At 24.5% G+C, this 25,627-nt stretch overlaps 2 protein-coding genes across 7 annotated transcripts; both read right to left on the reverse strand.

Moving 5' to 3' along the window:
• Nucleotides 1-3,017: 3,017 nt before the first annotated feature.
• On the reverse strand, nucleotides 3,018-14,387 carry LOC122858645 (tau-tubulin kinase homolog Asator-like). 5 transcript variants are annotated; one of them, XM_044161649.1, is made up of 13 exons: nucleotides 14,275-14,387; nucleotides 10,280-10,412; nucleotides 9,759-9,906; nucleotides 9,473-9,687; nucleotides 9,045-9,401; nucleotides 8,681-8,947; nucleotides 8,373-8,601; nucleotides 7,670-8,292; nucleotides 6,738-6,929; nucleotides 6,373-6,658; nucleotides 5,918-6,283; nucleotides 5,278-5,686; nucleotides 3,018-5,081 (listed from the first exon to the last, which is right to left on the reverse strand). In XM_044161649.1, exons 1-13 carry the CDS (start codon nucleotides 14,280-14,282, stop codon nucleotides 5,030-5,032), a joined length of 3,285 nt encoding a protein of 1,094 aa, XP_044017584.1. In that variant the 5' UTR covers nucleotides 14,283-14,387; the 3' UTR covers nucleotides 3,018-5,029. The 5 variants fall into 5 exon arrangements, with proteins under 5 accessions (XP_044017584.1, XP_044017580.1, XP_044017579.1 ...); XM_044161645.1 differs by having other exon boundaries at nucleotides 6,738-6,962; XM_044161644.1 differs by having other exon boundaries at nucleotides 6,738-7,040.
• A 7,620-nt stretch (nucleotides 14,388-22,007) lies between these two features.
• Nucleotides 22,008-25,534, reverse strand: LOC122858646. 2 transcript variants are annotated; one of them, XM_044161651.1, is made up of 5 exons: nucleotides 25,069-25,534; nucleotides 24,667-24,731; nucleotides 24,422-24,592; nucleotides 24,118-24,243; nucleotides 22,008-24,053 (listed from the first exon to the last, which is right to left on the reverse strand). In XM_044161651.1, the coding sequence occupies exons 2-5, from the start codon at nucleotides 24,719-24,721 to the stop codon at nucleotides 23,050-23,052; spliced, it is 1,356 nt and encodes a 451-aa protein (XP_044017586.1). In that variant the 5' UTR covers nucleotides 24,722-24,731; nucleotides 25,069-25,534; the 3' UTR covers nucleotides 22,008-23,049. The 2 variants fall into 2 exon arrangements, with proteins under 2 accessions (XP_044017586.1, XP_044017585.1); XM_044161650.1 differs by lacking the exon at nucleotides 25,069-25,534 and adding an exon at nucleotides 24,900-24,952 and having other exon boundaries at nucleotides 22,254-24,053.
• Nucleotides 25,535-25,627: the final 93 nt, after the last annotated feature.

The raw sequence follows: 25,627 nt of genomic DNA on the forward strand, positions 1-25,627 counted from the left end.
GTTATTGCTGCAATTGTTTTTTGTTGATTATAAATTAATTTTTTGCTTACAGTTTAATTCACCAGACAAATTAAATAACGATTATTTTCTAAAATCGACGGTAACATATCATTCTGAAGATGACTTTAGAGAGGATACTGAAAAATTTAAAAAAAAATTCACAGCACAATATAATAAGCGAATCATTCAGATGCGTCCACTATTTGCAGGTCTACCACAATTTGAAAAAAGTAAGAGAACTAACAGCATTGATTTAGGTTAAATAAATAATTTTTTTTTAATATTTAATTAATTTTTCAGTATGCAAAAATCGATATAACTATTTCGTTGATTCATGCTGTAGAAAATATTTTTTTGAATATAAAGATGAAGATAAAGATGAAAATGAATATGAAAATGAAGATGAAGATGAATATGAAGATGTAGAGGAATATAAATATGAAGATGTCAATGAATCACATGAAAAAGTAATTGATCTCAAATACATAATTAATCTCTGTGGGTTAATTTTGACAGAGCTATATGTCGAAGATTATCCTTTTTCTGAAATAATGCCATTGATAAATAATAATTGTCCAAATGTTGAGGATCTTTTCTTGGGTTTCAAAGAAATTAAAAGCCAAGATTTTGATAATGTTTTTTCTAATATGTCTCATCTTCAATCGTTGAGTATTAAATGGCAATGTGAATATTCAACTCTACCAATAAATTTGGTCGAGTCATTGGAAAAAGTTGGTGGAACCTTGGAATATTTTTTTCTTGAATGTTATGTAAAAAATAATGATTTCTGCTTACCACATTCACTGGCTTCGGTAATTTTAAACTTTTAATTATTAATAATTGTTAATTGATAATAAAAAAATTTTATTTAATTTTTAATAAATAAATTGATTATTTTTCAGGTTTTTCTTGGATTTGTCGTTTTAAAAAAACTTTTCGTGTGGGGTTTTGAACCAACCCAACCATTACTCGAGTCAATAGGTCAAATGCAAAATTTGGTTAATCTATCATTCTCTTATTGTTGGAAGGAGCATCAAATGCTTCGGAATAAAATTAATATGTATCCAATTGGGAATTTGGAAAACCTCGAAAACCTTAATATTAATTTTGATTATGGTGTTACAGATGAATTTTTGATAAATCTTTGTAATAATGCCAAAAAATTAGATTATTTATTTATAGTTACCACACATATAACAGATAATGGTATGAACGCACTTAATAATTCAAAAGTACCAAATGTGAATCTTTGTAAATCATGGAAAGAATGATTATATAAAGAAAAAAAATAAGTTAATCACCAATCAACCAATTCAATATTTATATACGATATGTAAATGCATTGAATGCATATTTAACTATCATGAATGAATATTCAAAAAACTTAATTTTCAATTAAGTTAGAATTTAGAATTAGTTAATTACTCATTTAATATTAATTTTGTACTAATAATAAAAAACTTATAATCATTAAAAATATGTCATCTTTTTTTTTTTTTCATAATATAAAAGTCAATAAAAAATTTAAAAAAAAAACAAACAAATCATAATAATAATGCATTCAATAACATTTAAACAATTGTTTTTTAAATTTCAAATGCAATTATAAAACTGTTCAATTAATAATATATACTGCGATATTGAACAATTTTATAATTGCATTTAAAATTTAAAAATTTTTTATTACTTAAAAAAACATACGTGGCCGTTAATGTCCCGTGGTAATTCTGGAAAATTTTCAAATTTCAATGCATCAATCTCTTTTTTTTTCTATCCTTTGAAGTGTAATCTGTCAAAATTTTAAAGTTATATTACCGATGGAATTATCATCATCATGTTTTGTATTTTTACATTTAATAATTTATTATTTTCTAATAAATTTAATTGCCAAAGTAATCCAATAAATCGAAATAATTACACAAAATCATTCGAAATATTTAATAAAAGTAATTAAATATTTAAAAAGTCGAAATAAATAATCAATTATATACTTTATATCAAGTATACAAAATATTTTTGTAATTTTGAGTGGGATAGTTTAATAATTTATTAATAAAACTAACAGCTGTTTACAATTTCTCTCTTATTATTTTTTTGTTTTCGTTTTTGCAGACTCAATAATTACAATATTATTATTTTATTTTTTATGATTGCGTTGAGAATCTTATTAATATATTATCTCTTCTCCTGAAAAAGATTCATGTCAAAGAATTAAAACGCTGATTATTATAATTTCACATGTATTTTTTTGTTATTTTAATTTTTTTTTTCTATAATAATAGTTTATTATGTATTTAATATTGTGTAGATCATAAAGCGGAGAAAAGATAATTTTCTTTTCAGTCATTCAGATCATGATTAATATTCAAATCGAATGTTTAACACACGATATTTATATATATACAGAAACGCAAATGATGTTACATTTTTATTTTCCATTCAATATATATAATTTATTTTTTTATCATTTAATTCTATTCTTTTTTCATGGGAAATTTAACGATCAAAGGAATGCAACATTTTTTTCAACGACAGTTATTATAAATATACCCTGGTAAAAATAATTTCTCCGATTTTAAAAAATCAGAGTAACGCGGAGAAAATCGCAGAAATATCGGAAAAATATCAGAGAAAAATCGAAGAAAATCGGAGAAATAATTTTCACCAGGGTATTTTAAATTATTCAAAAAAATTTCAATGGCACTTGACTGTACATAAAATTGACGAAAAAAAAAATTGACGAAATTGTTAATTAAAAAATAAACAAGATGAACATTGAAAAAAATAATAAATAAATAAATTAGAATTAGAATTAAATTAAAATTGCACGTATATTTGAAAATTAATTAATTATGGAAGCAAATTATTATTAATTCCATAAAAAATTAATTAATTTTTATTAATAATTAATTTGGCCATTAAAATGCAGATTTTTTTATCTTTATTATTTGTAATTTATTGCACTAAAATTTTAATTATTTATAAGAGTGCAATTACTTTTCTTTAATGTGCATAGAATAAATTTAACTCGATATTTTCTTGATCAAATGATCACTCATTCATTTATCACTTGAAGTAACTGAGCACTGATCTTGTAATTTTATAATTAAAAAAAAAAAGAACAATATATAAATTAAAAGAATACAAAATAATAACCTGAATGATTTTAAATGTCATTTAATTGTGTCAATGGCACAAATATTTATTTTTTAAAATCATTTATCATGGCATTTGTTGCTAGCTAATTTTAACACGATTTATTATTTTTATCATTTTTTTTTTTTACAAGCTAACTTAATTTATTTTAATGTCAATTACGCATGGATACATTTTTTTTTTTTTTTTATTTGACTAGATTTTGATTAGCCATTATTAAAAATTAATTATCATTATGCCCGAAATATTATTTAAAATTTATTTCACTCCTGTGGGCTTGAGTATAATCAAAATAATTTTGAAAAGAAATTAGTGCACTTTATTGTTTAATTATTTATTTTTGTTTTTTTTTTTTTTTTTGGTATACGTTTAAACTAATTAACTTTTCGTTTTTTAAATATTACATTATATAGAATTTGTTAATTAATTATCTAATGTTTTTTTTTGTTGTTGTATTTAAATGTGAACATTAAAAACATGTACAAGAATAATTGATCTTAAATGACTAGTGTTATTCAAATTAAATTCATGTCTTTATTTTTAACTTTTTTTTTTCTTTGCTAATTTTTAAATTTCAATTTAAATATACGTATTGCTGATTAAATTTCATTTGTCTATAACAAACTAAAAAACAAACTAAAAAAAAATTTAACAATAATAATTTTACATCAATATAGTTTTGAGATAAAAAAAATATCAAGATGTTTAAATGGCCGTTTAAAAATTGTTGCATTCTGTTGATGTATCATCAATGTAATAGGATTATCAAGACTAGCACACACGTCCTGACCCCATGATTATTTTTTTTTTAATTACAATTTATATAGCCTACAAAAAAAAATTACATTTCTCACTTTAGCTTCTGTTATTATTCTTTAATAATAATAATAATCTAAGCTGCAATTTAAAAGTAAACAACCAACAAGAGTTTTTTTTTTTTTTATAATTTTTATAATTTATTTTATCTAATTATTTAAATATATTTTTAAAATTAATATATTTTTGTAAAACTCTTGTAGCATATATACTTTTTTGTTTATTAATTTATTATTTTGAATAATTGGCAAAAACACAGCATACAGCAAGGCCAAGTTTCACACATTCGCAATTACGTTGTCATATTAATATCATTATTAGCACGAGTACACCATTCAACAATCGGATAAAGCATTTAAAAAATGAGGATTTTATTTAAATTCCCTAGATTGTGTCGTTTTTTCATTAATTTTTTTTACGCTTGTTTTTTTATTTGTACTGGTTATTGCACTGATAACCATATTTATAAAGTACAGATGATTATTAAACTGTAATAATAAATCAACAAAAATACGAGAAAAAAAAGCTGAATATTATTACAGTAAAGTTTTGAATAAACTCACTTGACACGTTGTCATATCAAAGTTAAATTCTTGTTTCTTATTATTTTATTTTTTCCGTTATAAATTATTTAAATTATTTAATTAACGGACTACAAGCATTAGGTATATATTTCTTTGATTTTAAATAATATATTATCCGTAAAAATAATAAAATAATCTCTTCACAAACTGTGATCTTATAAATTATATTATGACAGATCACATCGCAGTATATTGAGTAAGTACACAATGTCATTTATCTATTTTTTTTTTTTTTTCTTTAAATTTCTTTAATAAGGAATCACAGGGAGTGAGTCCATTTTTAAATATTATTATCCCTCAGCCAAAAATAAGATTTTTTATTTTTTATTAAATGACTCGTGTGTCATTTGTTGGAAAAAAGTTTTATAAACTTATTTTTAATCCAAAAAGGTATCACATTCCTAGTTGGTTTTGGTAGGATTTTGTTGTTAATTATGTAAATAAATACCATTTATGATTTCATTTAATAAATCTCACGATTCTCTGCTTACTGCTGTTTCTGGGACTGGTCTGAATCTACGGCATCTGTTGTCAATGAAAAATAAAAATTATTATAGAAAACATTTGTATAAAAATTAAAAATAAATAAAATAAATTGCATTTTTGTATGTATAAAATTGATGTAATTGTAAAAGAGAGCTTATTTAAATTAAATAAATAAATGATAGCAGCAATGATGATAAGCAAATAATTTAAAAATGAAAAAAAATGAAAATCATACCTAGCATTATTTTCAGCTACATGAGGTGGCAAAGACGAAGGTGGAGGTGGTGGCTGTGTATTTGGTGGTCCACTACTATCAGAATCATTGTCACTACTTTCATCATTTCTTTTACCTGAATCTAATAAATATGAAGGTACACCTCTTGGATAATATCTTGGTAACACTTCAGAATTTGGTCTTGTTCTACGTTGAGGTCTTTGAAATCTTAAATTAAGTTGACTTGCATCTGTAACATATTTTTCACTTTGTCTTCTTCTACGTAGTGCTGGTGTACAACCAGTTAAATTTTCTTCTTCAGTTGAACTTGTTGATGTTAATGATGGTACTGGACGTGCATCTGGTAATGTTGCACATCTTCTCAATACTGGTGGATCCATATGGATTGACAATGATTTTCCTTTTATTGCTAAAAGTTATTTTATGAGTTAGTTTATCTATCAAAGCATCAAATAATTTATTACAAATATATTTTTATTAATTTTAATTTAATATATTATTATGCTCTCTTTTTAAAAATAATTTATTCAACAATTCGATATTAAATTAGCTTCAACAGTGCAACTTGAATTTCAGAAGCATTAGATGATAATTTAAATATAACTAAATGAAAATATTAATAATAAAAAAGTTAACTAACCAGATTCTTTGTTATCTTTGGATTGAGTTGATGAAATAATTGATTTTTCATGTTCACTACCAGTTTTAGTATTTTGAGTATTTGGATCAGGTGTTGATTCAGACAATGAACATCTTGGACTTTTAACTGGAACTGGTATTTTACTACAAACACTATGTGGTCTTGATGAATCACGATCTTTGTTATCTCGATAATCACGAAATGATGAATTATTTGTTGTTGCTGATGATTGTGACATAATTGCCTTATTTAATGATGTATTATTTGTATTTGCACGACTTTCTGTTGCATCATAATATATTGATGGTTCATCTGGACCAGGATTTGGACTTGCTGGACTAATTGTTGTTCCATTTGTTAATATTTCTTTAAATATTCAATACAAAAAATTTTTTAATATTAAATTATTGGCAAATTAAATTTTTGGATAATTAAAATTAAAGAAAAAAACATACTTTTAATTGGTTCTTTTTCGACAATTGTTTGAATAATAGCACCATTATTACCAATTGAATTAATAATACGAATTTCAAGTCGACCATCACAATTTTCATGCTCTCCATAAACAGCATCATTATCAGGTATTTTTGATATTAAAGAATTTGTAAATGATCCAAATTTAACAGCAGGTACACTTGCACGTCTTGATGGTGCTTCATTTTTTGGCTCATCATGTCGCATTGCGACATTCCACATGACATCAACTTCATACAAAACATCATCAAATGCTGCTTGCTGGATCTTGGATTAAATAATAGTAATAGTAATAAATAAAAGTAATTATTATTTGCTGTGAATATAAATTACAATTAAAACTAACCAGAGGTGCTTCAAGATTAGCTCGAACGTGTGGCGCCAGCGCCGGAACACTCCAAGCACGGGGCAGTATAGGATGAAGTTGTGGATATTTATCAATTCCAGTGATATTTAAACATCTGTGTAATACACTGGGTCTATAAGAATCTTCACTTATTTTTGATAATGCTGTTTGTACAGTCATTAGAGCTGCTTGCTGTTGAGAGACACTTGTTGTTACTGATATTGCCTGAGGCACGAGGGATTTATCATCATTAGACCTAGTTGTTGGAATGACAGTTGCCACTGCTTCACTACCAACTGTGGACTACATACTCAAGACGTATTAAAACGTCCAGTAAGGATTCATTCACACACAAAAAAAATATACACACAACTTCACACACAATTTATTATATTTAAATATTATTTATATTATGTAGGAAGCAGTAAAAAAATAAATAAAATAAAAATAATTTTATGCAAGAAAAAAATAAATGTATTATGTCATAAAGGCTACATACAAGCGTATTTTTTTTTTTTTTTTTTTTATGTATATATTGTGTTATTTCAAATAACTAAACGCAAAATAAAATCATAAGCATAATTAACAAAAAAAAAAAATAAATGTCATTTGTTAGTTAATAATAATAACAATAAATAAAGCTAGAATTTTCAATAAAAGAAAATTTAACAAAAAGCAAAAAAAAAGCAAAACGGTGATACAACAGCTGTGGGAATCGTAGTGCATCGTTGATAGAGAGGAGTCAAGCGAGGGAGCCAATACAGGCCAGATGTTGCTAAAATATTAAACATAATATTGTTTAATAATAATTGCAAAAAAAAAAAAAGGGAAAAAAGAAGAAGAAGAAGAAATGAATATGAATGAAAGGAAATATTTGATATTGAATAGCAATTGTTATTTCGTCAGGAAAATTTGAGGATTAATGAAATTACCTGGGGAATAATTGATGGTGCTGTTGGTTTATGTTCAGGACTTTGTAAATTTTCACCTTTCCATTCATTATCAGTTTCTTCTGAATCATCAAATTGTGATTTCCATTGTGATGCTAATGTAAGACCACCACCACCTCTTGTAACTTGTTGTAATGCTGATACATTATCATCATCAATTTGTGCAAATTGTGTTATTGAACAGTCTCTAACTGCTGAACGACCAGCTCTTGTTTGTGATCTTGTTTCAGTTCTTCTTCTTGGTTCTCTACGTAATGGTTCTCTTTGTTCAGTAACTGGGCTTTGATTACCAATTTGTTTTGTATTTGTAATATCATATGAACAATATGATGCATCAACCTCAGTTTGTATTCTTGGACTTGGTGGTTCACCAGATATGGGATCTTGTGGTGGTACAACACGTAATCTAGCAAATGTTGCACCACTTGCTGATTTTCTTAATGGTGTTGCTGTACTTGCTATTGTTTTTGAACGTGGTACTTCAGATGCTGAACGTGCTGATGCCATTAAACCATCACTTTCATTATCAATTTGTTTTTCTTGTGGTGGTATTGGTGATGGTGCTTCAACAGCCATTGAGACAGCACGACGTTTCTTTGGTGAGCCTAAATATCAATAAATTGATTGTTTGTTTTTTGTTTTTTTTTTAAATTAAAACCCAAAAATTCAATGGGAAAAAGCTGACCTTGCACAGGAGGTGTTGCAGCAATTTGTGAACTCTGTTGTTGTTGTTGCTGCTGCTGTTGTTGCTGCTGTTGCTGTTGTTGTTGTTGTTGATGACTATTGTCAGTTATTTGTATTGTTGCATTACAATTTTTATCTCTTCCATGATTACTTATTGGTGATGTAAATGGAACTGGTGATCCATCATTTCCCAATAACAACCTACACAAACTTTCAATATCCATCTTTGCCTGAAAATTAATCAATTAATTTAGCAACCATTGACAATAATTTATAAGAAAAAAAATTTTTAAATAAAAAAATAAAGACCTCTTTTCGATTGTCTGGTTCAACATTTTCTTGATTATTAGTATCAACATTAGGTGTTGTTGGAGGTTGATTAATTGTCGTTGCTGTTGTAAGGGCAGGTGGTGCAGTTACTGTTGGTAATGATCTTGTTGTTGGTAAACCTTCATTTGGTGCTATTGGTCTTTCCCAGTCATATGGATCATTTAATTTAACTCCACGTCTTTTCATACATCTTTCAAATATTCCAGCAAGCATTGCATAGTCAGGTTTATCAGCATACTGTAAATTCTATCAAAAAGAGATAAAAAAAACATTAGCCAAATGATGCACAACTGATTACATTGACTTGTTTATAAATAGTTTAAAGGTAACAATATTAAATTACCTGTATGTGTTCTAAAAAAAGACGAAGATCAGATGGAAGATGTTTGAGTAATAAACGATGATCATATTTTTCTTTTAATATTCCAACTTGTTCTTTATCTTTAATTTTACGCCATGGTAATTGTCCATTAACAAATTCAACAAGCATATAAAATAATGACCATAAATCATCATGTCTACCCATTTCTTTATTTCTATGTGCATTTACTGATGCATAACGTACAGTACCACGAAAACCAGCAGCAGCTCGTGCTGGTCTAACTTCACCAGTACCCGTCGTAAATTGACGAGCAAGACCAAAATCCAACATGTATACCAATCGACAATTATAAGGATGACGTCCAATTGAAAAATTTGACTAAATAAAATCAATTAATTCATTTTATCATCAAAATTTTATATTTATATTTAAATTAATAAATTACAAACCGGTTTAATGTCTCTGTGAAGGAAGCCCACTTGGTGTATACTTTCAATTGCTTTTAAAATTTGAAGACCAAGACGTAATGTGGTAGACAATGAAAATGCACCTCGAGGTTGTGCTCTTCTTAATTCAGCTAAATTTTTACCTTGAAGTTGCATAACAACGTAATTAAACCTGTCATTACGACCACAGCCAATGAAGCGACAAACATGATCTTTGCCTGTTCAAGTATAATTTATATTTTATTATTAAAAAATATATTTTAATAAATTTAAGTTATTTAATATTTACCCTGAAGTTTTTTTAAAACTGCTACTTCCATTTTTAGTACTTGCTTTGGTTGTCTTGCTGATTCAACTTTTAATGCAACTTGTTCTTTTGTCAGCAGATCTAAACCCTCATATATTTCACCAAAACCACCACCACCAATTTTCCGCATCTGTTGAATAATAATTTTTTAATAAATTATAAATTAACTGTAATTTTTTAAAATAAATATCAAGTTTGATTGATGTTTCTCATTCATCTTGGTGTAAAATAATAATAAAAAAATAAAAAAGTCACGTTCTTAATTTGTTCGTTCAATGACTCAGATGATTCAAAGATGAGATTACCCAACTTGAACTGGTACTTTAATTGGTAATATGACTGGCACAAGTACTGTCAACCTGTTTGTCTTTCAAAATTATTATTGTATTTTGTGTTTTATTATTTTACACTTGATAAATTTATTTATCAATAAACATAAACTAGTAAATTATCAACACACCCATTATGATAATTGTCAAATTGATAATTCATGTTAAACTTACAACTTTCCATCTTTCTTTGACCACATGGCCCGGTTGTAACAAATCCTCACTTGTCATTGTGATGTTGTTATTATGATCTGTACTTTCTTCGCCTACATTCCTTAGCACCAATTTACCTGGATGATTTGGATGCCTGTAATTAAAAATTAACAATTCATCAAATACAAATTTAAAAAAAACAACCCTCTGTTAATAATGTCTGCCATGACAGTCAAAAAAAAAGTCCTTGAAAGGAAAAAAACACCATAAATGAATTAAAAAATAATTTATGAAATTTATTAATAATAAATTAAACACTATTAATAATAAATAATTTAACCTATAAAATATTTGACAATTATTTTGTTAAATTGGTCAATAAATACGGTCCATTTTCGGCAGCCATGATTGCGTGTGGCCAAAGTTAAAGGGTGCAGTCGTATTTTAGTATTACGTTTAGAGAGAGGGAGAGAAGACAAATACTGTCAAGGGGCAATGAGGGGTTGGCCAAGAAGACGAGGTTGATAAAGGGAGCGGGAGGGTTATCACAGTGTGAGGGAGAATTCAACAACACCCTGTATATATATATATTTTTTTTTTTTTTTTACACCACCCTATTATAATACCCTGAATTTCAAAATAACAAAAAATAAAAAATAAAATTACTAACAGAAAATTTTTTGGTATTTCGAATTTGACAAAAATAAAAATAAATAGAAAAAAAAAAAAAAAAACAAACAATTTACGTAAGTTAATTATTTATTTATTATTATTATTATTTTTTTAATTTATTTTTGTTTTAAATTATTTATTTATTTATCAAAATAGATCATTGTTTTTTTTAATTCTTTTGTTAACACAACGAAAATTCTTTGTGATTATTTTTCATTATTTTTTTTTTTTATCTTGATAATTATACTCTTCTAATGACTAAGATGAAACTTTCTTCAAGTACCCAACACACACACACACACACATAAAATTTGCTAAGAACTCGATCCAAATATAATGACATTTTATTTTTACAGAGACAAATGTCGTCCAAGATAACTCTTTTAAAATACCTTTTTAATTAAAAGTATATGTAATAAACATTTCTAATGAATAATAATAAAATTAAAAAAATAAATTAAATATATATTCACTGTAATGTGTATTTATTATTGTAATTAAAAAAAAAAATTCAATAACACACTTGTGTCTTTCTTATGGGACAGTGATTACACATTTTCTTTTTTTTTTTTTTATTTTTCATGTACTTTAATGTACTCAATCAACACACACACACACGTACGAGATATACTTTATTTTATTTTTCTAAAATGAGACAAGTTGTAGATGATAATACATGCACAATGAATGGATGAGTAATAATTCAACAAAAGATATTGTCTTAATGATTAATTAAAATTGTAACACTTGTGTCATAATTTAATGTAAAACTTTTTCACTGACATACCTTAAATATTCCCAGTTATGTACTCACATAAAAAAAAAAAATAAATAAATATAAATGATTGTCTAGAAATCGATCTATTCAACGACTATCGGCGAGGAGACTTGATGGTGGCCTCACGCTATAAATTCCGCAACATTGGCCACGATAAAACACAGCTCCTCATCAAGCGGCCATTTTTTAACTGTATTTTTTATGTGATTGGCCTATTTTATCGTAAGGATGTATTTACACTGGCTACCTACGACAATACTATTAAATTTTAATTATTTTAATATATATTAATACAGTTACGAGAATATTGCTGTTGAGTGGCCATTGTATATATCAAAATTATATTATCGATTTCGTTGGCGTGTATTGTTATTATATGAAAGTTTTATTGATGACATTGAAATATGAATTTAAAGGAGAAATAAAACTATTTACAAAACTATCATGTCAATGAGGAAATTTAGGCTTTTTTATTATTATATTATCACGTGATGTTATTATTTTTTTTAGTATATTTTACAAGTTTATTTGTTTTGCTATGATTTTTTTATTTATATAAAATCATATTGTATATTTAGCAGCTGATGTATATTGTGACAATGTATATCAGATAGGATGAGGGTGATTCATCCAAGAGGAAAAAAGTTTCGGTCCATTTGATTTTTATATACACGTTTATTATTATATTCAATCAATTTTGCGTGTATAAATAAATGAATCAATCAACACTCGTTTATTTATTTATTTTTAATTTACAAGTTTTATAAATTTTTTTATTGCTATTTTATTCGACAATTGATATTATAAAATTGAGCTAAAAAATTTATAAAAATACAATTTTTAAAATGAGAATTTTTAAATTATATTTTGTAGTTTTTGATGGATTTTTATTTGAAGATATAAAGAGGGGTATTCTATGTATTGACCTTGAAAATTGAATTTAAAAAAAATTGAATTCAAAGAAAAATGTAAAAAATAAAAAAAAGTTTTGAAAAAAAATTTATAATACATTTAAAAAAATTATAAATTAAAATTTAAAAAATAGAATATAAAGTTATTTATTTTGTCTAATTAAAACATGACTTGATTAAATTTTTTAATGACATTTAATATATTTTTTTTTAAATTTAATATACAACGTATTGTTTATTGTTGAATTGACCCAATTAAAATTGCGCATTAAAAATGCTTTAACAAAATAAAATTAAACCAAAATATTTAAAAAATAATTTCAATTTAATAATACCACAAAAATTATCTATTTTTATATCAAAAAAATATGAAAAAATATTTAATTTATTTAGATTAAAAACAAGTTTTAATTTAAAAAAAAAAAAAAATCTATTTTAATGATCTTTTTATAGACGACAGAATTAAATAGTCTTCTAGTGTTTACTTAATAAAATTTATGTATATAGTTATGATAATTGTGTAACTCTTTTGACAATGATGATAAATATTCATAATATATAAAAATAAAAAAATTTAATATCGTTTAATTAAATAAATACAAGTTTGATTTTCATGTTCTTCTTTCCGCAAGTTTTTTTTTTTTTTATAAATCGTAAAAATCTAAACTACACGGGTCGTAAGATTTTTTTTTTACCCAGGAAAATAGAGAGAGTCTTTGCCAACTCTTTTAATATATTTTTTTTTTTTTTTAGATAAAAATATCTCGAAAGATGACAGCGAGCAAGAGAGCAGTGGTTATGAGAAATCACCAGTGTTTTTCGTTTTCCGGGAAAATTTAAAATTCATTTTATTTTTTTACTATTAAATACATATTGTAATTATTATTTTTTTTTTCTCGTTTGATAAACAATAACAGGATACTTGTGACGATAATGTCACGTGAATTTTTTGGATGACTTGTGAATAAATAATTAAATATAAAAAAAAATAATTTGCTTTTTTATTTTTTGAATAAAATTAAAATATATTTAATGGAAATTCATGACCTCGGTAAACTTAAAAGTTAAATTACCAAGTGAGTGCAAAGATCTCACGAAATTTGTAAAAAAAAAAAATAAATACATTGAGTTTAAATCCAAAAATAAAACAGCATTGCTTTTCCAGCAGAAGCTATATCACTATTATGTTTATTCGAAGGTTTTAAGTTACAATTTTGATAAATTAAAAATCTATATTAAAAAAAAAAAAAACCCGGCAGTCGATGAACGTAGTATTTAGTTTAAATATTTACAATTCAAATGTATATATTTTATCCAGAGTATATATTTAAAAACCATTAAATTAAAATAAAAAAAAAAAAAAGAAAAGCTGAGATAAAAAATATATATATTGTGTCGAAACTAATTTGTAAATATCAAATATCTGTTCTATATTTATAATAACATTTTTTTCTAAATAAATTTAAATATTTAAAGTAAATTTTTCAATTGAAATTAACACTTAGTTATAAAATTATTAAATTAAAAAATTTTCAAAACAAATTTTTAATTAAATAACCGGTTTTTTATTTAAACAATTAATAAAAAATGAAAAATATTAATTACATTATGTCAATAGACATAATGACAAATTAAAAAAATAAAAAAAAACATACCACTTCATTATGTCAATCCAAAGATAAGCTGATTAATTGTCACTGATAAAAAAAAAAACTTTATTCACTCTAATTAACAATTGACAATGAATAAAAAAAAAAAAATATGAAAATCACTGGATAATAATTGATAGTTTATTAAAAAAAAATTAAATTTTCTAATTTTTTAATAAATAAAAATGATAATTTAATAATAACACAAGCCGGTGGTCCAACACTTGAAAACCAACTGGCTCTCTCTCTTAGCAAAAGAGTATATAAAGAGTCAGTAGATCACCAAAAAAATGAACAAAATTAAATGGAACCACACAACGAATCTACCACATGAATAAAATAATAATAATTATTATAATAATAAATATACACTCATACAAATGACGTCTGTGAATTTTTTTTTCATTATTTATTTTATTTTTTTTATATACCTATTATTTGATTGCCAACGTGAACAGATGAAATAAATAATTATAAATAATTGGCTTATGGGGATGTCAACGATGTTTTGTATTTTTTAAAAAGAGTATTTTTATATTTCATTGACGGAAATGAAGATTGAATTCGAAACACCTAGACCTTGATGGATGGAGTCAAGATCAATGCGAAATTATTAAATGAAAAAAAAAATATATCTAAACAAAAAGAAAAATATTATTATTATTTTTTTTTGTTATCAATTTGTGAATGACTTTTTGAGATATTATTTTTTATGATAAAAATAATAATGAGTTTGTAAATTAAGGTCAATGTACTCGTTGACTAAATATAAATTTTCTCAATGTCATGAAAATGATAAAAAGAAAAATTTCCAATTTATAATATTATAATGAAAATATATAAATAATTATTTTTATATTTTAAATTTAACTTTGTGATAATTTATTTTTTATAATAATCATTATTGTTGGGTTCTTTTGTGTTTTAAATTATTTTTCTTTGAATTTTTTTTATATAGAAAAATAAATATATTTATTTAATTTTCAGCAGGTGGAATTAATTAATTTCAACGTTTGTTTAAGCTAATTTTTTTGTTTATAAATTTTAAAAATAATTAAGATAAATTAAAATTAATAAATTAATAAATAAAATTATTGATTTTATATATTTTATAAATTTATTTAAGTATTTTATGCTGTGGCATGTGTTGTTGAATTAACAAGTGTATTTTTTTTTTATTTTTAAATTAATATAATTATATAAAATTTAAAAAATTTAATTGCTTTTGCCTTTCATCGTAATGATTTTTAATTAATTAATTATATATGAATTAAGTAGAACATAAAACCAGGTGTCCCGCACTTTAAAAGTTCAAGAACTAATATAATTTTGGCAGGTTATTACTACCGTTTTTATTTCGTGAATTAGACAGAGCAATGACATGAAATTTGGCATACTATCAAGGATAATAAAATTCGCGTTATAATAAACAAAATACATCAAGCAAGATGTGAATATTAAGCCCTCATTTTTGTAAATGTATCAAATAGTTTGGAAAATAATTTAATTTTCTTGTTAACTAGTTTATCAAGTGACAAATAGCATAAATATAATATTGTAATTGATTGTTGTAATTTATGATGAGCTTAGTTGTATGACGTCCGGATGCAACGATATTTAACAAATAAATTTTTGGAGCAAAGCCTAAATAAAAAAAAAAAAGTTGAATCGCTTCACAGAAAAACACCGACAACGGCTGTATACTTTCTCATTTTTTTTTTTTCTTTTTTGTGTCTACGGTCATCATCAAAGACCCAAATTTTATTTTTAATTTTTTTTTTTTTTGTGCATTTGAATTACAATTTGACGACAAACTTTTGATTTGGTCATTTGTAATTTAAATAATATAAAATTTCAATTACATAATTATTGTCAGATTTCATTGAGGTGAATTTTTTAACTCTGATAAATTAAATTTGAATATGAAAAAATAAAATAGTTTTTTTTTTATTTGAATAAATAATATTTAAAATTAAGTCATATTTCCTTATTTTTTAAAATTTTTTAAATATGTTTTTGTCATAAAAAAATAAAATGCGATATAAAATTTAATAGCCAGTTTATTATTCAAATATTATTTTTTTTTTTTACATTAAAAGACAAAGGTTGTATATTATTATTACAATTTTATTGTAGTCGAAAAGAAAAAAAAATTATATATATAGTTAAAATATCAATTCCATTCGATATCAGTTGTTGGAAATAGTCCCAAAAATTTTTTAGGATCGTTTGGAAGTTTCAAAGGATTGCCAGATAAAATAATTTTCGTGATATTGCAATTCTTGAAAGTATTTTGTGAAATTTTCGAAATATTGTTTCTTGAAAGATCGAGTGTTTCTATGCGAAAGCAGCCTTGAAATATTTTTGATTGGATAAATTCAAGTTTATTATTAGATATATTAAGAATATGTAAATTCAATCCTGCAAAAGTCCCTTCATCAATGTGTTCAATATAATTGTTTTGTAAATGAATGTCAATAACAAGTGATTGATTTATACTTGATTGATATTTTAACAATCTTCTTTTAACAATTTTTATTCTATTGTTTTGTAGCTGAATGTTCCACAATTGTGGTTTATACAAAAATTCATCCAATGTTATTTCAATTAAATCATTATTAGATAAATAAAACAACTGAAATTTCATCATGTTATGATCCTGCAGTATTGCTGATGGAATTTTATAGATATTATTCAATCCTAACCACAGATTTTTAAGACTATCAAGACCATCAAAAAAACTGGACTCAATTCTCATCAATGAATTATTTCTTAAATCCAAAATGTCGAGATTTTTAAGATTTGCAAAAGTTCTTGGTTCAATTGAAAATATTGAACATGATGATATTTCAAGCCATTCTAGATTATGATTATTGATAAATGTGTCATTCTTGATTATCTCCAAATGGCCTCCAATAATTTTTAAATGAACCAGCTTATTAAGTGTGTTGAATTTTTTGGATAACGTTGTTGTAGCTTCATCGAGAGTTATCATTAATGATATAAGTTCTGGCATGAATAAAAAAGTGTCGTCATTCAAAGTTATTTTACTTTTGTGGCTAGGAAACCATAGGTATTTCAATTCATGTAAACCTTTAAAAGATTCTGGTCCTATCGTTAATGGTCCTTTCACAAAGCTCAACTGTAATGATTGTGTTACATTAGTTTTTTCAAATGCTCCTGGCAGAATTAACGAAATATTCTCGTCTATTATGTTGATATAAAAACTATTTGTTTCAACTGATAATAGGATATAATGAAATTTACGAACGTTGGTTTCTGGTATAATGTGACGGAAAGCGATCCCATTATCTTGAGATTTCACAAAATATTTAACACATAATATTATTCCAAAAAATAAAAACAATAAATTGTTCTTCATTTTTCATAAATTTAATATTTTAAACAGGTTTGAAGTTGTATTTTACTCTGATGATTTTCCTTTTTTTCCAACTACTTATATACTGAACGATAAAAATTATATTGACGACAATGCAACATTCTTGCATATGTCTTATCATTGGTATTTATTTTTTTATATATTAATATTCAGCTGTTGTGGTTATTTTTTTATTTATTTGAAAATAAAACTAAGCAATTTTAAAATGGCCTTCAAAATTGAAACTAAAATTATCAATTTACCACAAGAATATTTTTTAAATAATATTACCGGTTTTTTAAATTTGAAAAAAAATAAAAATTAACATTTAAAAAAATTGTTCATTAATTTATTTTTCAGTTTTAAATATTCTTCGTTTATTTTTTAAAATTTTTCAACGAAAACTGCTGGTATACATCCGGGATTTTTACATTTTCATGGCCAATTTTTTTTTTCAGTTTTAAAATAAAAAAACAATAATATTAATTTATGAATGAAAATAATAATTGTAATTAATTATTATTTAAATTTTATACTTTATTGAAACTACAATGACATTTTCACATGTCAAGAATGCAGTTTTGTCTTGAAATTATATGAGAAAATAAAAAATTATATAGAGCAATGAATTGGCCAAAATTAATTGGCTTTAATTATATTTGATAATTTATATTATAAATTTTATGAAAATATATTAATATAATAATAATTATTATTCTTTTATAGCTGTATATAACTTTGAAACTTTATCAAAAATACATTTATCAATTTTATTTTATTATTTTCCGCATTCCTACACTTGTAATAAAAAATTGAAACAAAAAAAAAACTTGAATATTAAAATATTTTAAACTCGAAATCACCAAAATTATATTTGATAATTTATATGAATTCCAAGAAATATATAATAATTAATATTACAATTATATAAAAATTTCCGTTTTTTTTTTTTTTTTTTTTATATTATACGAGTCATCTACACGAGACAACATATATTAATCGAAATCAAAATTTTGAAAAAAAATTCACAATACATTTAAAAAAATTATAAATTTAAATTTAAAAAATAGAATAAAAAGTTATTCATTTTGTCTAATTAAAACATGACTTGATTAAATTTTTTAATGACATTTATTATATTTTTTTTTAAATTTAATATACAACGTATTGTTTATTGTTGAATTGACCAATTAAAATTGCGCATTAAAAATGCTTTAATAAAATTAAATTAAACCGGAATATTCCAAAAATAATTTCAATTTAATGATAACACAAAAACTATTTATTTTTATATCCAAAAAATATGAAAAAATATTTAATATTATCAAGGATAATAAAATTCACGTTATAATAAACAAAATACATCAAGCAAGATGTGAATATTAAGCCCTCATTTTTGTATATGTATCAAATAGTTTGGAAAATAATTTAATTTTCTTGTTAACTAGTTTATCAAGTGACAAATAGCATAAATATAATATTGTAATCGATTGTTGTAATTTATGATGAGCTTAGTTGTATGACGTCCGGATTCAACGATATCTAACAAATAAATTTTTGGAGCAAAGTCTAAATAAAAAAAAAAAAGTTGAATTGCTTCACAGAAAAACACCGACAACGGCTGTATACTTTCTCATTTTTTTTTTTTTTCTTTTTTGCGTCTACGGTCATCATCAAAGACCCAAATTTTATTTTTATTTTTATTTTTTTATTTTTTTTGTGCATTTGAATTACAATTTGATGACAAACTTTTCATTTGGTCATTTGTAATTTAAATAATTTACAATTTCAATAACATGATTGTCAATTTGATCAAAAAAAAAATTGATAAAAATTTTAGTATCTTTTCAAGACCCTGATAAATTAAACTTGAATATAAAAAAATAAAATATTTTTCTTTATTTTATTTTTAATAAATAATATTCAAAATTAGGTCATATTTCCTTATTTTTTAAAATTTTTTAAATATTTTTTTCGTCATAAAAAAATAAAATGTGATATATAATTTAATAGCCAGTTTATTATTTATATTATTTTTTTTTTTATACATTAAAAAACGAAGGTTGTATATTATTGTTACAATTTTATTGTAGTCAAAAAGAAAAAAAAATTATACATAGTTAAAATATCAATTCCATTCGATTTTAGTTGTTGAAAATAGTCCCAAAAATTTATTAGGATCGTTTGGAAGTTCCAAAGGATTGCCAGATAAAATAATTTTCGTAATATTGCAATTCTTGAAAGTATTTCGTGAAATTTTCGAAATATTATTTCTTGAAAGATCGAGTTTTTCTATGCGAAAGCAGCCTTGAAATATTTTTGATTGGATAGATTCAAGTTTATTATTAGATATATTAAGAATACCTAAATTCAATCCGGCAAAAGTACCCTCACCAATGCGTTCAATATAATTATTTTCTAAATGAATGTCAATAATAAATGATTGATTTATACTTGATGGATAATTTGATAATCCTTTTTTAACAGTTTTTATTCTATTATTAAGTAAGTGAATGTTACACATTTTTGGTTTATTTAAAAATACATCCAGTGTTATTTCAATCAAATCATTTTTAGTTAAATCAATCAACTGAAGATTCATCATTTTATCCTGCAGTGTTGCTAGTGGAACTTTATAGATATTATTCAATGCCAACCACAGATTTCTAAGTTTATCAAGACCATCAAATAAACTGGACTCAATTCTCATCAATGTATTATTATTTAAATCCAAAATGCCGAGATTTTCAAGATTTGCAAAAGTTCTTGGTTCAATTGAAAATATTGAACATGATGATATTTCAAGCCACGTTAGTTTATGATTATTGGTGAATGTGTCATTCTTGATTATTTCCAAGTGGCCTCCAATAATTCTCAGTTCACTTAGCTCTTTAAGTGTGGTGAATTTTTTGGATAACGTTGTTGTAGCTTCATCAAGAGCTATCCATAATTTTTCAAGTTTTGGCGTGTATAAAAAAGTGTCGTCATCCAAAGTGATTTTACTTTCGAAGTTAGAAAAATTTAGTGACTTCAATTCATCCATGACTAAAAAAGATTCTGGTCCTATTGTTAATGGTCCTTTCACAAAATTTAATTCTAAGTATGTTGAATTTGTTTTTTTAAATGCTCCTGGCAGAATTAATGAAATATTCTCGTCTAATATTTCGATCACGTCTCGTTTTGCTTCAACTGATATCAGAACAAATTTAAATTTACAAACGTTGATTTCTGGTCTGATGCGAGCGCGAGCAGTCCAAAATCTAATGTATTCCGCATCTACTTTTGAAAAAGAATCAGTAATATCGTAATTATGTTGAGATTTCACAAAATATTTAACACATAATATTATTCCAAAAAATAAAAACAATAAATTGTTTTTCATTTTTTATAAATTTAATATTTTAAACAGGTTTGAAGTTGTATTTTACTCTGATGATTTTCCTTTTTTTTCCAACTACTTATATACTAAACGATAAAAATATATCACAAAACAATAAAAAATTATATTGACGACAATGCGACACTCGCTTGCATATGTCTTATCATTGGTATTTATTTTTTATATATTAATATTCAGCTGTTGTGGTTATTTTTTTATTTATTTGAAAATAAAACTAAGCGAAATGGCCTTCAAAATTGAAACTAAAATTATCAATTTACCACAAGAATATTTTTTAAATAATATTACCGGTTTCTAAATTAAATGAAAAAAAAAACAATTAACATTTAAAAAAATTGTTTATTAATTTATTTTTTAGTTTCAAATATTGTTCGTTTATTTTTTTAAATTTTTCAACGAAAACTATTGGTATACATCCGGGATTTTTAAATTTTCATGGCCAATTTTTTTTTTCAGTTTTAAGATAAAAAAACAATAATATTAACTTATGAATGAAAAATAATAATTGTAATTAATTATTATTTAAATTTTATACTTTATTAAACTATTTACATGTCGAGAATGCAGTTTTGTCTTGAAATTATATGAGAAAATAAAAAATTATCGAGCAATGAATGGGCCAAAATTATTGGCTTTAATTATATTTGATAATTTATATTATAAATTTTATGAAAATATATTAATATAATAATAATTATTATTTTTTTAGCTGTATATAACTTTAAAGCTTTATCCACATTCCTACACTTGTAATAAAAAATTGAAACAAAAAAATAATTGAAAAAATTTTTCTGTAGCTTTTGAAGAGCCTGATAAATCAAATTTGGATATGAAAAAATAAAATCGAATTTATTATGTTAATAATTAATATGGAAATTATAAAAAAATTTCTGTTTTTTTTTTTTATCATTGAAATTATCAATTCATTTTTTTTTTTTCAATTATTGAAATTATGCACGACACTGGAGTGAGTATGAGCAGAGTGGTGCCATCGAGTTACTACATTTTTGCTTGGTCCAACTTATAAATTTATATGGAGTGGGGAAAAGAAGGATTTTTAAGCTGTTAAAAAGTGTCATGATTTTTTTATTCAAATTATTTAAATATAATATGATTCAAATAAAAACAAATGTAATAGCAAAAGTAAGTTTATTTAGATTAATGTTTAAATTAAAGACGAATAAGTCTTTACATTTTTTTCTTGCCAATTCCTCGGTCTTTTGATTCATTTTTTTTTATTATATATTTAAATTCAATAATGTTATAAATTTTATTAGAATTATTATCTATTGTTCCAAGTTGTTTGTCAGGTAATGATTTAAAATTCGTTGCTTTTAAAATAAACATAAACATGAATCACATCGAGTATAATTATCTCAAGTATACATTTGCCTGAGTACATATAGACGGATATCGTTTATTCTTTTAATTATTGTATTGTTTGAATTCTCATTGGAATGAGACTTTTGGTCTTTTAGAAGACAATATTATCTTAACCTAACCATATAAAAAATATAAGAATATTAATAATATACTTATCGGGGAACAAGTTTTAAACGAGGTAATATCTGGTAGGGTTATATATCACAATATATGTTTAATTGAAATGTGTATACGATTAAATGAAATATTATCAAATTAAACTCTACAAAGTTAAATCAAATTATTTTTGATGACATGTATCATGATAACACTGAGTTGAAATACATTTAATTCCACCAAGTTAAATTAATGATATTTATATTGGATTGTATTGGATATACGAACATGAATTGAGTAGAATAAAAATGGACAGAGTTAAATTAAGTTACATTAAGTTACATTGAGATGAATTGAGTAAATTTATAGAAAAATGAATTGTGATAATGGCCATTTTTAAAAACAGAAACTTGGAAAAAATAAAAAGTTCCCTCGCCGGGATTCGAACCCGAGTCTTTCCTTTTTTCGGGCAAATGCTTCTTAATTTTTTTCCAAGTTTCACAAGTTAACACAATTTTTTAATTCAATCTGGTAATTTAAAATCTGCAGGTATTACTTTTCCAAGCCTTTGTAGTATTTCACGAACTTCCGGAGTCAATTCATACTTTTTGAAACTTAATTTTGCACAACAACGATCGATCGTCTTTTTCTTTACTACAGTGGTCACATTGTTTTTTTTGCAAAAGCCCTGCGGACCAAGTTCTTTATTTAACTGTGCTGTTTGCATGGCAGCATAATAAAGATCACCATATTGTTTAGGTTTGAATGCTTGTAAAGTTGGATCACACATAACTCCCAAGTATTCAAAATTATTTCCAGATTTCTTTTCTAAATCCATGTATGCTTTTTTAAACAACTCAGCTTGAGCAGCTATCGGTTCTAAAAGCAGTGGACTCCAGTTTCTACTAATAAATTTCATCATAATCTGCAAAGTTTTCATTCTACAGAATGACCATATCATTTTTATTTGCGCAACGGCTTCACGAAACGGAAATGTACGATTACTTTTTAACACCTCTTGAATAATCCAGGCTCTTGTTTGTGGCATAGTCTTGATCCATTCTTGAAATTTGATGATTGAGCTTATGGCTTTTGTGAATGATGCATCATTAGTTTCAAATATGTTTTCAGCCCTGATAATGCGACTCATCGTTGTCCACCTTTTATAAAGGTAATGTGTGGTCTCTTGATTGGCTGATAGTTCCGATACTTCTTTTCCCAACGCCATACATCCAGCCATAGCATAGAAAAGTGTGTTTTGACATAGTATTAGATTAGATTGAAGCTCCTTGGCTCTCTCAGGAGTATCCATATGAGTGATATCAATGACCTCAGCAGCTTCAGGTCTACAGCTCAACATCCAGCAAATGCAAGAGAAAATAAAATTGGGAGTATCAATTTGATCGTTATTCGAATATGGTTCCGAAAGCACTAATAACGGATACTTGATAAAATAAAGCTTGTTAAGATCAGTTTTCTCAATGTCTTCATTGGTCGGTTTAGAAATACAGTTTTCAAACTTTACATCTAAAAAAACAACATAATTTATTTAAAAAATTAATTAATATTTCACTTGAGTAAACTATTCTACCTTCTGGTGTTTTGTTTGTTTCATCTTGACTGAGTGTTGCGTTAATTATTTTTGGAGATTCTTCATTTTCAGGTAGGCTTTCACCTTCCAATGTTAGAGTTTTTAGTTCATCATTACTTTCATCATCTGTAATAATATCAATAAAATATAAATAAACTTGTTGAATAAATTAAAACAACACAAAAAATAAAAAAAAAAAAAAACAATAAGAAAATAAATGAAGTAAATATTCAGTAGGTTTGTTCTATTGAATAATTAATTAATTCTTCTTAATAATTAATTTAAAAATATAATAAATATTTACAAAGTATAACTGTTGTATAAGGTTTTAGCTTGACATTTTTATCGTCACCATCACCAACACTTCCACAGAGTTGTGGTGGTGAAGAAGCCTGGCTCATTTCTGGTTCGCTACTTGAATTACCAATTTTCGATGGTGGTAATTGATGACCAGCAAATTTTTTAGTAGCAGAATCTTAAAATTTATAAATGTTTTTTAAATAAAAATATTTAATTCAATTATAGTAACTTATCATGAGCATGACTCACCTTGGCTATCTTCAAGTGAACGTTTTAATTTAATATCTGAGCTCGATGAATTCATTATAGAATATCTGTAATTAAAAAAAATATAAATAATATTTTTATAAAAAAATAATCATTACTTTCTATTAATAAACATTTAATAATAATTATAATAATATTGATTACTTGAGTAAAACAAAAGTCTATATGAATAAACAAGTAAAATGTATCATTAAACATTTATTTTTTCAACCTACAATACTTGTATGATTTTTTCTCTTTTTTTCCAGTATGTAAACATCTATTCAAACATGGCGGATATAAAAAAAAAAAATAAATTGAAATAATAAAACCAGTAAATATAACTTCAATTTTTTTTCCTTTTCATAAATATTTTTATTATAAAAAATGTAATATTATATTTACCTATATTAATATTAACCACTTGAATAAAACAGAGTTAAACAAAAATATATGTAGTGAATAAAATGTATTATTAAACTTGTAATTTGTATGTATGCACAAGTTACTTGCAGGACATTCAGGATTCGCAGGACTTGCAGTGAGTCCCTATCATTTATTGATTTATTTAGTTCACTTTTATGTACTTGTATGACTCTCTCTCTCTTTCAGTACTATTAAAATTTAAAACCAACGGTTATAAAAAATATATATACCTATACATATTACGCGAGATTTGGCGCTGTAAAGAGTACACTCACGTAATTTTAAAATAAATAAATATATTTACTTAGAAAAATAAAAAAAAATTCAATTGACCTTGAGAAATAATAACAACGTTGTTTGATTATTAATTTAATATTTTTTTTTGCAAAATCTTCTCTTTTTGCCTTGAATTCCATAAAATTCCGACTCCACACGACACTGACTGTACGAGTCATCTACCAGAGACAACAAATACCAATCGAAAAAACTGTCACCCCCCGAAATAGCCATTTTATTTTTTTGGCGGGTTAATGTTTAT

This window comes from Aphidius gifuensis, linkage group LG6 (genome assembly GCF_014905175.1).
Source record: "Aphidius gifuensis isolate YNYX2018 linkage group LG6, ASM1490517v1, whole genome shotgun sequence".
NCBI lineage: Eukaryota > Metazoa > Arthropoda > Insecta > Hymenoptera > Braconidae > Aphidius > Aphidius gifuensis.

Excerpts from the sequence above, each read along its gene's own strand:
- LOC122858645 (XM_044161644.1), bottom strand. Across the intron at positions 9,688-9,758 it reads AGTTTTAAAAAAACTTCAGG|GCAAAGATCATGTTTGTCGC; the intron begins GTAAATATTAAA and ends ATACTTGAACAG. Across the intron at positions 6,284-6,372 it reads CGAAAAAGAACCAATTAAAA|AAATATTAACAAATGGAACA; the intron begins GTATGTTTTTTT and ends GAATATTTAAAG.
- LOC122858646 (XM_044161650.1), bottom strand. The coding sequence starts at position 24,943 with ATGTTTACATACTGGAAAAAAAGAGAAAAAATCATACAAGTATT. Across the intron at positions 24,732-24,899 it reads GAAAAAATCATACAAGTATT|ATATTCTATAATGAATTCAT; the intron begins GTAGGTTGAAAA and ends TTTTAATTACAG. Across the intron at positions 24,054-24,117 it reads AACAAACAAAACACCAGAAG|ATGTAAAGTTTGAAAACTGT; the intron begins GTAGAATAGTTT and ends TTGTTTTTTTAG.